Below are 13280 nucleotides of genomic sequence, written 5' to 3' on the forward strand. Positions count from 1 at the left end.
CCTGCCGATGACCAGGGGCGGCAAGTGACTAGAACTCTCAGTCCGTCGTTTCCTCATCTTTACGATCGCAGTGCTGACTTTACAGGGCAGGAAGAGTCATTGGGCTGACCGATGCCGCACACTAGAAGTGGGACAGCGCCAGGGATGCTCAGAAGAGACAGCTGTTACTCTTTGTTAGACACGTGAAGGTGACGGTTGAGGGTACGCAGGCTCGTGAGAGCTCCCAGCCCAGCCCAGCCCCGTGACCCTTTCCTGAAAGGCACAAGAGCCCCGGCGACCCAGCAGGTGCACGCAGAGTTTCTTCTCGTCCCTTGTGGTCAGCGGTGCGGCTCTTACACTTTGGTGCCTCGTTCTTTAAACTTCTTGGAGGAATTCACTGCTGTGTAGAGTATCTCACTGAAGCGGAAGTTTAAGAAAACAGTGCCCAACCTTACGAGGTGCTGTGGTCACCTTTACTGTAAATAATAGTAGTAATGAGATACTTTGTATCCTATTTTAGTATTTTTCATTAAGTATAGGGTTGCACCCGTGAAACCAATTTGATGACCTTTGATGACCACCGGTAGATGGTGACAATAGTGGAAGCGGTGCTTCGGTCTCACTTAGTGGAACAAGTAAACCACCTCCGCTGCTCTTTGCCGATGTTTAAATGCTTTTCTGCTTGAGGGTGACTGATTACGTGTGTTGTTGCCTTATGCACTGTCTTGAGAATTTTGCCTGTGTCTCATCATCTTCTGTTTGCCTCAGTTTCCCCATTAGGGGAATGGAGGGGGGGTAGGGCATGACGGTAGCTCACAGGGTGACAGAAGGACACAGCGGGATGTGGGGAAGGGTGGTTATCCCCGTTTCTTAATATCCATTCCGATCGCTGGAGGAGCATTTATAGCTTCTTGCTGAGTAAAGGGATTGGACTTAAGCTGCAGTGGGGACCGGGAGGTAGACTTTGGGAAGGACCCGCCCACTGTGGTGCGTCTTGGCGACGTACTTGTCGCCCTGTGTCCCTTGCTTTGCAGAGATTTTCTTTGACGTCAGGGTGGTGGTCTCACTGATGTCACAGGGTCCTGCAGGCCCTGGACTGTGATTATACTGCATCCGCACCCACTAGGTGCTGGCAGCACCCTGGGGTGGCTTCCTCCTCCAGCAGGGGCGCCTGCCTCCCTGTAGTGACGCAGGAGGGCCTGCTCCCTGCTGTGGTGAGGGAGGGGAGACCCTGGGGTGATGAGGGAGGGGAGTCCCTCTTTGGCCGGGTGCAGCAGACAGATGGGTCTCCAGCAGGAGGGTGCGGGTCTCACATCTGACAGGTAGGGGGAAATGATGTCTTAGGTGATGCCCAGTGTCAGCTGCCCAGGGTGGGAAGTTTCTAGACTGTGGATACCCACAGGTGGCTTTCCTGCTTCCCGTGGGTCGGGGGACGAGCTGCAGGGTCTCTCCATGCCCACGGGTGCGGTCCCCACCTGCCGGGTGCGGGCACAACGCACATGCCCCTACCTGGATCAGCCATGGCCCGGGGCCCCTACTGTGGGTAGTGATTGAGTGAAAAACAAGTTTTCTTCTTCTCTTTTCCTCAGAGGAATGTTGGGTCCTCGAAATTCAAGACCATCGAAGATGACCTGGTGTCTGCCCTGGTCCGGTCGGGTTGTATTCCTGAGAATCACGGGGAGGACATGCGGAAGATGTCCTTCCAACGCTGCGCCCGGACGGACAAGGTAGGTGCTGTCCCCACATCCCCTGCAGGTGCAGGCAGCACTGAAGCCGCCGGTCTGTGGTTTGTGTTTGTCCTCGTCCCACTTTCCATCTTAGCGCCTTTATCTCTCAAGATTCTCTTGGTTACAAATGACAGATGCACAGCTCAGACTAGTGTAAGTGGAAAGAAAGTTGTTGCCTCGTGTGGCCAAGAAACTGGGGCATTTCCGGCCCAGGTGTGGCTGGACCTAGGTGCTCAGGGCCACAGGGTCTGGCGTCCTCTCTGTCTGTGCTTTCTCCTCTGTCGCTCCTGTGGGTGGCACGGTGGCCACAACATCTGCCTTAGATCCATCCATCTCAGGCTCGCGATACAAGTAGGACCGCGTGGCCGCAGAGGCCCACCATGCGTGTGATGTTAAACTTCCCAGGAGCCACAGCTAAAAGGGAGAAGGAAACAGGTGACGCTGGGTTTTGTTATCAGTTTTATTTAACTTAGTGTGTCCAAGGTAGTCGCCTTTCAACGTGTAACCAACATAAAAAGCGATGAACGGGAACTAGTTTCCATTGTGCGTGTGTGAGCGCCAAGTCTTTGGAACCCCGTGGGAGTTGCACGCTCAGGAGTCTCGGGTGGCCGTGACCCAGCACTGTCCATTCATGCTCATGAGATTGAGTCCTGCTGTCTGGTTGGCTCTCCCACCGTCCCAGGCCAGTCGCTGGCTGGTCCCACCCTGGCACATTCCCAGGTGTGGGGCTGGTGCGAGCAGGGGCTCCCCACAAAGGAATGGAGGGTGTCGCCGAGGCAGGTGGGACAACCAGCCATGGAGAACGTGAAGCTCTCCCCCAGGAGATAAAAAACCCAAAGTGCCCGTGCACCTTTGAGCCTGCTCTCTCAGACCTGGGCCCTGAATCATCTCTCTGGCCACCTAAGGTCACTGGGAGTCTGTGGTATACGTAGCTTTTTGCAGGTCAGGGTCCCGGGAATCTGAATAACGTTGAGTTTCAAAGGTACAGCGTCCCCTGGGATCCACAGGCCCAGGCCAGAGCCCCGGAACCAGAGCTACCGCACAGACAGCTAAGAACAAAAACAGGCGCCTGGCAGTCTCGTGGGTGACCCAGTCACGTGTTCTTCGGTCCAGTAAAGAGTACCGGGGCTCTCCGCGGCGTTGTTTTCTGTTTAGCTTTCCCACTTACAGCTCTCTGGTTGTTTTCAAGGCAGAAGAAAAGTAAACATTTACCCGAGCTAATGAAGACAGCATTTCCACATACAGGGCTAGCATTTATTTCAGTTTTCACTGTTATTAGAGATGGTTTTATTCGAATATGTTTTCCTTCTTACATTTTGGGAAATCTAGAAAACCTTTGATACTAACATCCCCATGGATGAACAAATGAATATTTTGTTAGTTTTTGTTTCATATTAAAAAAAAAAGTTTCAAGGAGCTGTAACTCACTCCCACATATTTTGCCCATTTAAAGGTACATTCGTTGATTCTAGTCCTTTCTCACGGTTGTGCAGCCATCACCACAGCCAAGCTTAGAACATTTTCATCATCCCCAAAACTTCCCTGTACCCTTTAGTCATCACCCACTCTCCACTAGCATATGCAGAAAATTCTCATTTCAGCGTGTAATCAGGGCTTCCCTGGTGGCACAGTGGTTAGGGATCCACCTGCCAGTGTAGGGGACACGGGTTCGAGCCCTGGTCCGGGAGGATCCCGCATGACGCAGAGCAGCTAGGCCCGTGAGCCACAACTACTGAACCCCGCGCGCCTAGAGAGCCCATGTTCTGCAACAGGAGAAGCCACCGCGATGAGAAGCCCGCGCACCGCAACAAAGACCCAACACAGCCAAAAATTTTAAAAAACCCCAAAAAACATGTAATCAATATAAAAAGGTTAGCAATGAGGTGTATTTCCGTTCCTTTTTCGTGTACTGAGACTTTGAGACCTCATTTCAGAACAGCCATTTTATGCCCTCAGTAGCCACTCGTGGCCAGATGCCTCTGTGTTGGAGGGTGTCTGCCTGGTGGACAGTGGATTCGGCCTGTGTTCCATCTCACCAGTTTATTTTTTGTCTTTCTTCTTTTTTACAAAAATCTCTCCAACCTTTTATTTGGAAAAACTTCAGACCTCCGGAAGTCCCAGGAACAATGCCTGAACACCCTTGGTCTTCCCCTGGACTCGGCAGTGTTAAACGTTTGCCATATTTGTTTTCCTTTTTGTGCCTTTGAATGGAACCATCTGAGAGGAAGTTGCAGACGTCATCACCCTTCACCCCAAAATACGTCGCGTGAGCCGTGGCATCCTCTGGCGACTGCTCGGTGTCGCTGTCACCCTTGGGAAATTGAACGCTGGCGCACCGTTTCTTATTGATCCGGTGTCTAACCCAGGGTTGATGGTTCCATTCAGCTGTCATGTCTTTTGAGTTTCCTTCATTTTTTTTTAATTAAAAAATTTTTTTTTCTATTTCTTTTATTATTTCTTTTATTTATTTTTTTGGCTGTGTTGGGTCTTCGTTGCTGCGCGCAGGCTTTCTCTAGTTGCGGCGAGCGACCTTTAAAATGGTCTCGTCACCTCCTTTCTGTCCTTCCTGACGTGATGTTCTGGATGGTTCAGGCCAGTTATTTTGACGACTGTCCTCAATCTGTATTTGTCTGATTGTTCTCATGACTAGATACAGAGTAAAGAAGGTTTTCGGCAGGAGTGTTACACGGTACTCTGTCTTCTTTGCTTACATTGAAAAAAATCTTTTTAGAAAGTATGATTGTAGTAAACAGAAAGGTGCATACAGTATAAAGTGAAACGGGTGATTCTGCGGTGAGCGCCTGGATAATCTCCACTCAGGTCAGCACGTGGGTCTCTGCCCGTGTCCCAGGAGCCCCCTCCTCGTCCACCTTCCGAACAACACCGCTCCCCTCCCCCAGACCTTACTGCCGTATTGCCTTTTATGAAAACTTGCTTTTAGGAAAAAGGTGTAACGTACAAATGGTGATCTGTGCTCTTCTTGAGTGCGGAGCTTGCTCAGTTTACCTGTGTCACTAGCACCCCATCCCCACAGGATACCTGCTGCTGTGACTTAGATGGTGGCCTTGCTCAGCTCCAGAGTTCTGTCACCTCTTAAGTTGCATTTTCTTTTTTCCTAAGTCCTTGAGAGTCACATCCAGGGTGGGACTTTATCTCCTATCTGCAGGATTTCATGTATTTGTTCCCGTGTTTTGTTGGGCTCTGAAGTTCACTTGGAATATTTTATAAGTTATGTGGCACTCACTCCCTTGGTATATAGAGCACTGTTCTTGTATCTGGTTATTCCCTTCAGATGCACTTCTAAAAGCAGAATTCCTCCACGGACAGATGTAGCGTGCGTGTGGTCCTTCTCCTGAAGAGACCAGCTTGCAGGGTGTCGCGCTCCAAGTGCAAGGCCCAGCTGGCCCTCCCATGTCTGCTTCCTTTGCAGGGTGTGTCTGCGGCCGGCCAGGTTGTGTCCCTGAAGGTGTGGCTGATTGACGACCTTTTAGAAAAGATTAACAGCCACCTTCCGTCTCACATTCGGATACTGGGTAAGCCTTGCAGCGCTGGGCTGCACACTGGGTGGTGGCCGGTCTCACAGGGACACGAAATTTCTTCTTTCACCAAATTTCTCTGTTGCGGAGCTAAGATAAGAGTGGTCGCTTAGCAGTTGGAAGGAGTGGTTGTGAGTCAGCTGTGAGGAGGGGTTCAGTATTCCCACCTCCTTCAGAAAGGGACACAGCCAGACAGACAGACTTGGAAAGGCCCTCAGTGCAGCATCTTGGTGGTACACGTGCCTTGTTTTAACCAAATGCTTGGATATGAAAGCCCAGATTTGATAAAATTAAAACAGGGGCTATGACTTCCTATTGTAACAGGCCTGATAACGGGATTTCCAGTCTGACCCTCTCTGCCTTTTAAGTGGCATATATGTGCCATTGATAATGTGGTAGTGGGGTGGCTGGGGGTAGCTCTGCTTGCCTTCTGTTTCTCTCTGTCCCATTTGTTTCCCTCTTCTTTTTCTCCCTCCTTTTGGATTAGTTGATGTTTCTTATCATTGCATTTCATTATCACCTTGGTTAGCTAATGCGATGACTCGCTATGGTTTTTTTAGCGATCGCTTTGCCAGCCCTTAAAGCAAGGGCTGGCAGAGGCTTTCTGTAGAGGGCCAGGTAGTAAACTATCTGAGGCTTTGTGGCCGCACGGATCACCGTCTCTGTCGCACATTCTTCTCCTTTGTTTCTTCTTTTAACCACCCTTTCAGCCTTAGCTCAGAAGTTGTACAGGAACGGCCACGGTTTTAGCCACTGTCTGCCAGCCCCGGGGTCAAAGCATCCATGGGCCAGTTACCACAGCTGCCTTCACGTGAAGCCAGGCCACCTTGCACGCACCTAACACCTGCAGCCACGCACTTGCACCTGCCCTGCTGTCGTGACGTGTATTTCAGGTCTGCCTGTGTCATCGCCCGCACACTACAGTGTCAGTTCGTCTTTAACCAGAGAATTGAAAACACTTTTAAATGCTTTTTAAAGTTGAAGTACAACCAGTGTACGGTAAACTGCGTAGTTCATTGTACAGTTAAAACGTTGTGATGTGTGTGCATGCCTGTGAAACCAGCCCACTTGAGAGGGCCACCCTCTCTGTCGCCCCCAGAAGACTGTGACCCTCCCCACGCCCCTCCCACCCCATGCCTCACCAGGCGACCACTGATCTGCTCTCTTTCATTATAGACTGCTTCGTATTTCTAGAGTTTTATGTCAATAGCATCGTATGGAATGGCTTCTTTCACGGAGCCTCTGGTTAAAGGTTCCTGCACGTTGTCGGGTGCATCCGGTTTGTTCCTTTCCATTGCTGCGTGGTTTCCAGTTGTTTATCCAGTTACCTGGTGGGGAACACTGCGGGTGTCTCCAGTTTGGGGCTGTTACGAAAAGGAACTGCCATGAACGTTGGGTACAAGTATAAATAGGGATCTCAACACAAAGTCACAAGCCTTGTTTTTGGTTACTTTGCCCACTATTGAATTTAGTTTTTAAATTTTTATTTATTTATTTATTTGCTGCACCGCACGGCACGCGGGATCTCATTCCCCGGCTGGGGATGGAACCTGCGCCCCCTGCAGTGGCAGCACGGAGTCCTAACCGCTGCACCGCCGGGGAAGGCTCTGCATTTATTATTGGCGTGACACGGTTTTATTTTTATTGTCCTGTGGTCTTTCTCTGCCTGGTGAGGATAATTCCCTCCTGAGGACCTTCTCTGGGAGCCAGTCCTCTTAAAGCCCCACGTGATGCCTCTTAACATTCATTCCGCGGGAACGTTCTCACGTATGCCACAGGTTGTTCCCCACTTTTGCTAAAATAATACCAGGCCCTACACAATTCACAGCCGTTAGCACTGCTTACATAACGTGACACAGCAAGGCTGTGTTTCCCTCGTTAGCAGCCCAGCCATGTGGTCGGCTGCCAGCCCCCTTCAGCCTTTCTTGGCAGTTACGTTCCGCACGACAGAAATTAGGTGCACAAAGCATACCTGCGATGCTGTGTCGATGAAATTGGATTCTTAAAGCAAGACAAAACACAAAAATAAGATTACCCCAAATCAAACAAGACAGCAGAGACAGAAGACGGGAAGAGCGGCGCAGATGCAGCCTTGAACTGGCAGCCCCGGGGCCGTGTCATCAGTCCTTGTAACATGAAGCCAAAGTTGGCCTTTAAGTCAGCCTCCCTGTGAGGCTGAGTCCTCGCGACCCGGTCTTGACTTAGCGTGAGGACAGCCGCGCAGCACGGAGCACCCAGGGCCACAAGGCGCTTCGTGCTCCCCAGTTCCCAGAAGCCGCCCCCCGCAACAGTTGTGATTTCTTTCAGAAGTTTTCTCTACAAATACAGACATAATCCGTGTGTTTGTATTTTTCTCACAAAGAGAAATACACACGTAGTTCTTCGCTTTGCTCTCCTTTTTTCACTGAACGGTTAGGAAGTCTGTTGGGAGCCCTGGCCAGGCACAGTGAGTGCTCAGCGGTGCGGCCCCCGGTCCTGGGGACGGGCGCCAGCTCTGCGGGGCTGCTTTCGGCTCATTCTGCAAATGTCTGAGAGCCGTTGATCGTTTCCCTGTTGCTGGACTTTTTAAGTCGTTTCCAGTTTCTTTTGCTGTTTGAACACACTGCTGTCCCTGGCCTCACCTGCAGGATGGCTTGTGATCCAAGGCTTCTGGGTCGGGGTCACCGGCTGGTGCTTTAGTCCATGTGGGTCCCCCGGGATCCGTGAGGCGAGAGCAGGGTGTCCCGCACCTTGGCCGACCCCGGGGTTTGTTTGACAGGGTTTAGCTGAGGGTTTAGCGCACGGAACCGGGGCCCCCTCGGGCTCATCTGGGTTCGGCAGGTAAGGTGCCGGCGCTCAGACCTGCTCAGGGTGTCGTCAGTCTGTCCTCATCGCCTCCTCTGCCCCCAGGACTGAAGAGGGTCACGGGCGGCTTCAACTCCAAGAACAAGTGCGACGCCAGGACCTACTTCTACATGCTGCCCACGTTCGCCTTTGCCCACAAGGACCACGACGCGCAGGACGAGACGTACCGGCTGCATGCAGAGACGCTGGGGCGTGTGAACCGGCTCCTGGCCTGCTACAGGGGCACCCACAACTTCCACAACTTCACCTCGCAGAAGGGGCCCCGCGAGCCCAGCGCCCGGCGCTACATCCTCGACATGTTCTGCGAGGAGCCCTTCGTGCGCGAAGGCATGGAGTTTGCGGTGATCAAGGTCAAGGGCCAGAGCTTCATGACGCACCAGATCAGGAAGATGGTGGGGCTGGTGGTGGCCATCGTCAAGGGCTACGCGCCCGAGAGCGTGCTGGAGCGCTGTTGGGGGGAGGCCAAGGTGGACGTGCCCAAGGCGCCGGGGCTCGGCCTGGTCCTGGAGCGGGTGCACTTCGAGAAGTACAACCAGCGCTTCGGCCACGACGGGCTGCACGAGCCGCTGGACTGGGCGCGGGAGGAGGCTGAGGTCACGGCCTTCAAGGAGCAGCACATCTACCCCACGATCATCGGCACCGAGCGCCACGAGAGGTCCATGGCCCAGTGGCTGAGCACCCTGCCCATGCATGACTTCAGCGCCACCGCCCACGCAGCCGCCGGCCCAGGCGCCAAGGTGGGGCTGGGGCCACAGGGGCTGGGGGTCAGGGGAACCACGGGGCTGGCGCTGGCCCTTCCAGGAGCTCAGCCCAGCACTCGTCCACATCTGTCAGTGTCCGTGGCTAAGCTGAAGCCCACTCTGCCCCCTGTCACTGTACCCATTGTACAGATGAGCAAGCCGAGGCACCAAGAGGCCTGTCGCTGCCCTGGGGTCACGACAGGGGGAGGAGCGGGGCCAGGGCGTAGGACCTGGTGGCCAGCTGCCCTGCTCCGCGCCTAGTGACGCTGGGTGAGGGACGTGCTCGGTGGCCGTCGTCCCGTGTGGGGGATGGAGGTGCCAGTGGGACGTCCTCCTCTGGCTGATGTACCTGGCTCCAGAACATGGGGTCGCTTGGCAGGCGCCAGGGACGCTGAGCGGCCAAGCGTCGTTCTCCTCGCCCTCTGGGCGGCGTTCCTGTCCGGGCCCGGGTGCTCTCCGCGTGGGAGGGGACGCAGGCTGTGCTTTCGGCCCCACTGTCCCAGAGCCCTGCTGTCCAATACCGCCCGGGGACCTGGCTCAAAGTGTGGTTCATCTGTGAGTTAACTGCCAACCTCATGTTAGAAGGAGAGCATCCACGATTGGAGGTGCTGGAGCTAAAAGTGAACATTTTACTCTAGTTCTCAATTCCTTACCCTGGGGCGAGGGAGGTCCCCAAAGCCCGTGTTCTCTCATGGTGTCCCAGCAGGCTGTCAAAGGGTGAGATTCCCACCTGGAGCTCTGGGAGATTTCTTCCCATTATCTAGATATCTAGAAAAACACTGTCCTTCCTCCCCAGCCGGGCTTGTAAGCCCATGTGCATACAGGTAAGGGGAGCGAGCACGGTGGGCCAGGAGTAAGAAAGGCAGGGGTTGCAGGTCGGATGGTGAATTCCAAGCAGCGTCGGGGAGGAGACGGGACTTGGTGGAGACTGTGAGAAACGGCAGAGCTCTCATTCCACCGGAAGGGCCCCTGCAGCTCAGCGCCAGCCCGTGGAAGGTGGGCCCGAGTGTTGTCGGAGCTTGCCTTTTCTCAGGAGAAACTGGGATTCCAGACGTGTGGGTGAAATAGTCCACTCTTTAAATGTTGGTGGTTATCACTTTTCCCAGCATTGTGAGGCCAGATGGAGCACGTGTACAGATGGGACCTGGGGGCCAGGCTTGCTCTCTGCCTGATTCCCACAGACGGAGAGAGGCCTCTGACTGTCTGCCGTCTCTATATAGCGCTGAGGGGCTGGTACTTGGCCAGCTTTGCAGTAGATCAGTTTTATGTCCCCAAGGTCACTGAAGCCTCTGGGAGCTGGAGGAGCCCGATGAAGACCCCATCTGGTCCCCAGCCCTTGGCTTTGCCCGTTCAAGACAGGTTCTTGAATCAGTGAAGAGGAAGACGGGTGAGGCTGAGCCTCGCCCTGGGCAGCCCACGTGCAGGGGAGGGCCCTCGCCGGGCAGAGCGCTCCCCAACAGCCGTTTCCTGTCTGCTCTCGCTCTGCAGGTCCCCCGCCCCCTGGAAGGCAGTGATGGGGACAGTGACTGAGCTGGCCCACGACACGCACACCGGGACCCACCAGCCTGCTGCTGGCGGCATGCCTTGCCCAGACGGGACGGCCCGCGCGCGGCCTCCCCAGCTCAGGATCCTGAGGGCTGCATCGTTCTGAGTTTCCGTCACAGGGAGAACCTGCCGCGAGTCTATTTTCAGCTCACGCGTTGACTACACACAACTCAGCACGTAAAGACACTATTTTTTTAAAGAACCGATTTTCTTATTAAATAAGTACAAACCTTGCTTAGTCACTTCTTTTACCTTTTTCTCGGTCTTTTCCACGGGTCTTTCACCGAGAGAGGTGCAAGGAGCACCGTGCGCTGTGTCAGCAGCAGACCGGAGCGGTGGGAACGGGTGACCTGGCGGGGGCGCGTGGCTGGGCGCAGGCTGGAGCCGGCGGGACAGCGGGCGGCTCCTGGCAGGACTGGCTGCCCGGCTGTCAGGGTGGGGCTCGGCGGCCCGGCGAGCGGCGCAGACCAGAACAGGACAGGGGGGCCGTCGGGCCAGGGGTGGCAGTCCCCAGCGCTGGAGGACACGGGCTCCTTCTGGGTATCCACCTGGCCCCCTGCGGCACGCAGCTTTCATCCTGGTCCGTGCATCCCTGGTGCCGCCTGTGTTCCGGGCGGGAGGGAGGAGGGAGGGCAGAAGGAAGGGGCACGTCGTTGACTGTCTCGTAGCGAGCCCTCCTGGACGTCCCGCCAGCGACTTCATCCCCTCGCTGGCCAGAGGTGTGTCACGTGGTCACGTCCAGCTGCAAGGGGGGCAGGGAAATGCTTTTATTAAGTGGCGCAGGCAGTCGGCAAGTCTGCCGCAGGAGACGCGTGGTGTGTGTGCACGTGGGACGCACGCGTGGACGCACGTGTGGTGTGTGAGCAGTCTGTGCGCGTGTATTTGTGATGTGATCGTAGGTGATGTGTCTGCATGGGTACGTGTGCACGTGTGATGTGCAAATGCCGTGTGGTGGGTTGCACACGTGTGTACAACGTGGCTGGGCAAATCCCCTCGAGGGAGCACTGTCTTTCAGAGAACAGAGCGGGTGGGGCGAGTAGAATCGGGAAGACTGGCAGTGCTGTTGGGGAGAGGCCAAGTGAGGTGTGCCTTTGGGTCCGAGAAACCTTGGCGAGTGGCTGCCGCTGCCGGGTGGCCTGCGGCTGGGACAGGAGGCAGGGTTCGAGGCTGACTTGGGCTTTGGGTTTCAGGAATTGAGGAGCTAGCTGGGCCATTAACAGGTGGCGTGATTGGGAACAGGATGGGCTTGAAGGAGAAATACTGGGGCTTGGCTTTAAGCATGTTAATTTTACCTGTGATAGGGCTTTTAAAGTCACTTCCCAGGGCAGAAAGTAACCTAAGAACTGCTGGGATCGTGGGGCTCTCCCCATGAAAGGTTACGTGGTCTTGGTTTCCGGGTCAAATTGTAGACAATTCCCAAGTGTGACTCCAGGCAATTAGTGAGTGAGTCTTGTTTTGTTTTTTAGCAAAGAACAAACTTTCTTTAAAAAAAAAAAATTAATTTTGTTTGTTTATTTTTTTGGCTGCATCGGGTCTTAGTTGCGGCACACGGGATCTTCGTTGAGGCATGCGGGATCTTTCCTTGCAGAGCGCTGGCTTCTCTAGCTGCGGGGCGCGTGAGCTCAGTAGTTGTGGTGTGAGGGCTTAGTTGCCCCGCAGCCTGTGGGATCTTAGTTCCCCGACCAGGGATCGAACCCACATCCCCTGCGTTGGAAGGCAGATTCTTTACCACTGGACCACCAGGGAAGTCCCTGGGTGACTCATTTAAATCACCTTGGAGGATCCATGGGTATGTGATATTTTAAAATATGTACTTGGAGGGAATTCCCTGGTGGTCCAGTGGTTAGGACTCCACACTTCCACTGCAGGAGGCATGGGTTGGATCCCTGGTCGGGGAATTAAGATCCTGCATGCTGCATGGCACAGCCAAAAAAATAAATAAAATAAAATAAAATGTGTACTTGGAAAAACAGAGTACAAAAAAACAGAAGTTGCCCTCCGTCCCTAATTCCCAGTATCTCTCCATAGGCCCCTACTCTTTTTTCTTGTGACTTCCAGAGGTCTCTGTGCATATATGAGCGTGTTTGACCCTTGTCTTCACACAGACGGTGGCGGTCTTTGCCATCACAAAAGTCTGTGTCGTTCTTGCTGGTGGCCCACAGTGTACACAGTCCATGCCACTCAGCCTGCTGGTGGACATGTGTCCAGCCTGTGATTTTGCACGCAACGACCATCCCTATACATCCTTGTCCACGTGTGAGCATCCCTAGATGCAGACTCGGTGGTCTGGCGGGTTTCTAATGCCTACCTCATTCTGACGGCCCCTGTCTGCTGTAGAAGTGTTTCCTTGCATCCCTGCCAGTATCATAGGACTATGCCTGTTCCCCCACTCTCCACAACATCAGGGAGCAAACCTGATCTTGGGGCCGGCCTTCTTTTGGGTCTCGTGCCCCTTCCCTGAGTGGGGAAGCACACTCAGGAAAAAGTTAGAGTCAGGGGCCTGCATAGTCGGGGTCTCAGTTGTCAGCAACTGAGACTCAGTCTGGCTGATTTAAACAGAAAAGCAGGGCTCCCCTGGTGGCGCAGCGGTTAAGAATCCACCTGCCAATGCAGGGCACACGGGTTCGAGCCCTGGTCTGGGAAGATCTCACATGCTGCGGAGCAACTAAGCCCGTGCGCCGCAACTACTGAAGCCTGTGCTCTAGAGCCCGTGCTGCTCAACAAGAGAAGCCACCATAATGAGAAGCCCACACACCTCAACGAAGAGTAGCCCCTGCTCAAACGAAGACCCAACACAGCCAAAAATAAATAAATAAAATAAACTGAAAAACAAAAACAGAAAAGCACTGTATCCCCCCGATGCTGGAGGGCAAGCAGAGCCTGAGCTGGCACCTCCTTTCCCGGCCCCA

The 13280-nt window shown here is 54.1% G+C and overlaps 1 protein-coding gene across 3 annotated transcripts in view; it reads left to right on the forward strand.

The window, feature by feature from the left end:
- The window catches only part of PUS1 (pseudouridine synthase 1), an 11931-nt gene extending 1327 nt beyond the window's left edge, over positions 1 to 10604 (forward strand). For all 3 annotated transcript variants that reach the window (XM_024739856.1, XM_024739855.1, XM_024739858.1), the window contains exons 3-6: positions 1569 to 1706; positions 5137 to 5239; positions 8132 to 8823; positions 10315 to 10604. In XM_024739856.1, coding sequence (XP_024595624.1) covers positions 1569 to 1706; positions 5137 to 5239; positions 8132 to 8823; positions 10315 to 10356 — 975 coding nt within the window. In that variant the 3' untranslated portion in view covers positions 10357 to 10604. The remainder of the gene's footprint in view (positions 1 to 1568; positions 1707 to 5136; positions 5240 to 8131; positions 8824 to 10314) is intronic.
- The last annotated feature ends 2676 nt before the right edge of the window (positions 10605 to 13280 follow it).

This window comes from Neophocaena asiaeorientalis, unplaced genomic scaffold (genome assembly GCF_003031525.2).
Source record: "Neophocaena asiaeorientalis asiaeorientalis breed wild unplaced genomic scaffold, Neophocaena_asiaeorientalis_V1.1 scaffold757, whole genome shotgun sequence".
In the NCBI taxonomy this organism is placed as follows: Eukaryota; Metazoa; Chordata; class Mammalia; order Artiodactyla; family Phocoenidae; genus Neophocaena; species Neophocaena asiaeorientalis.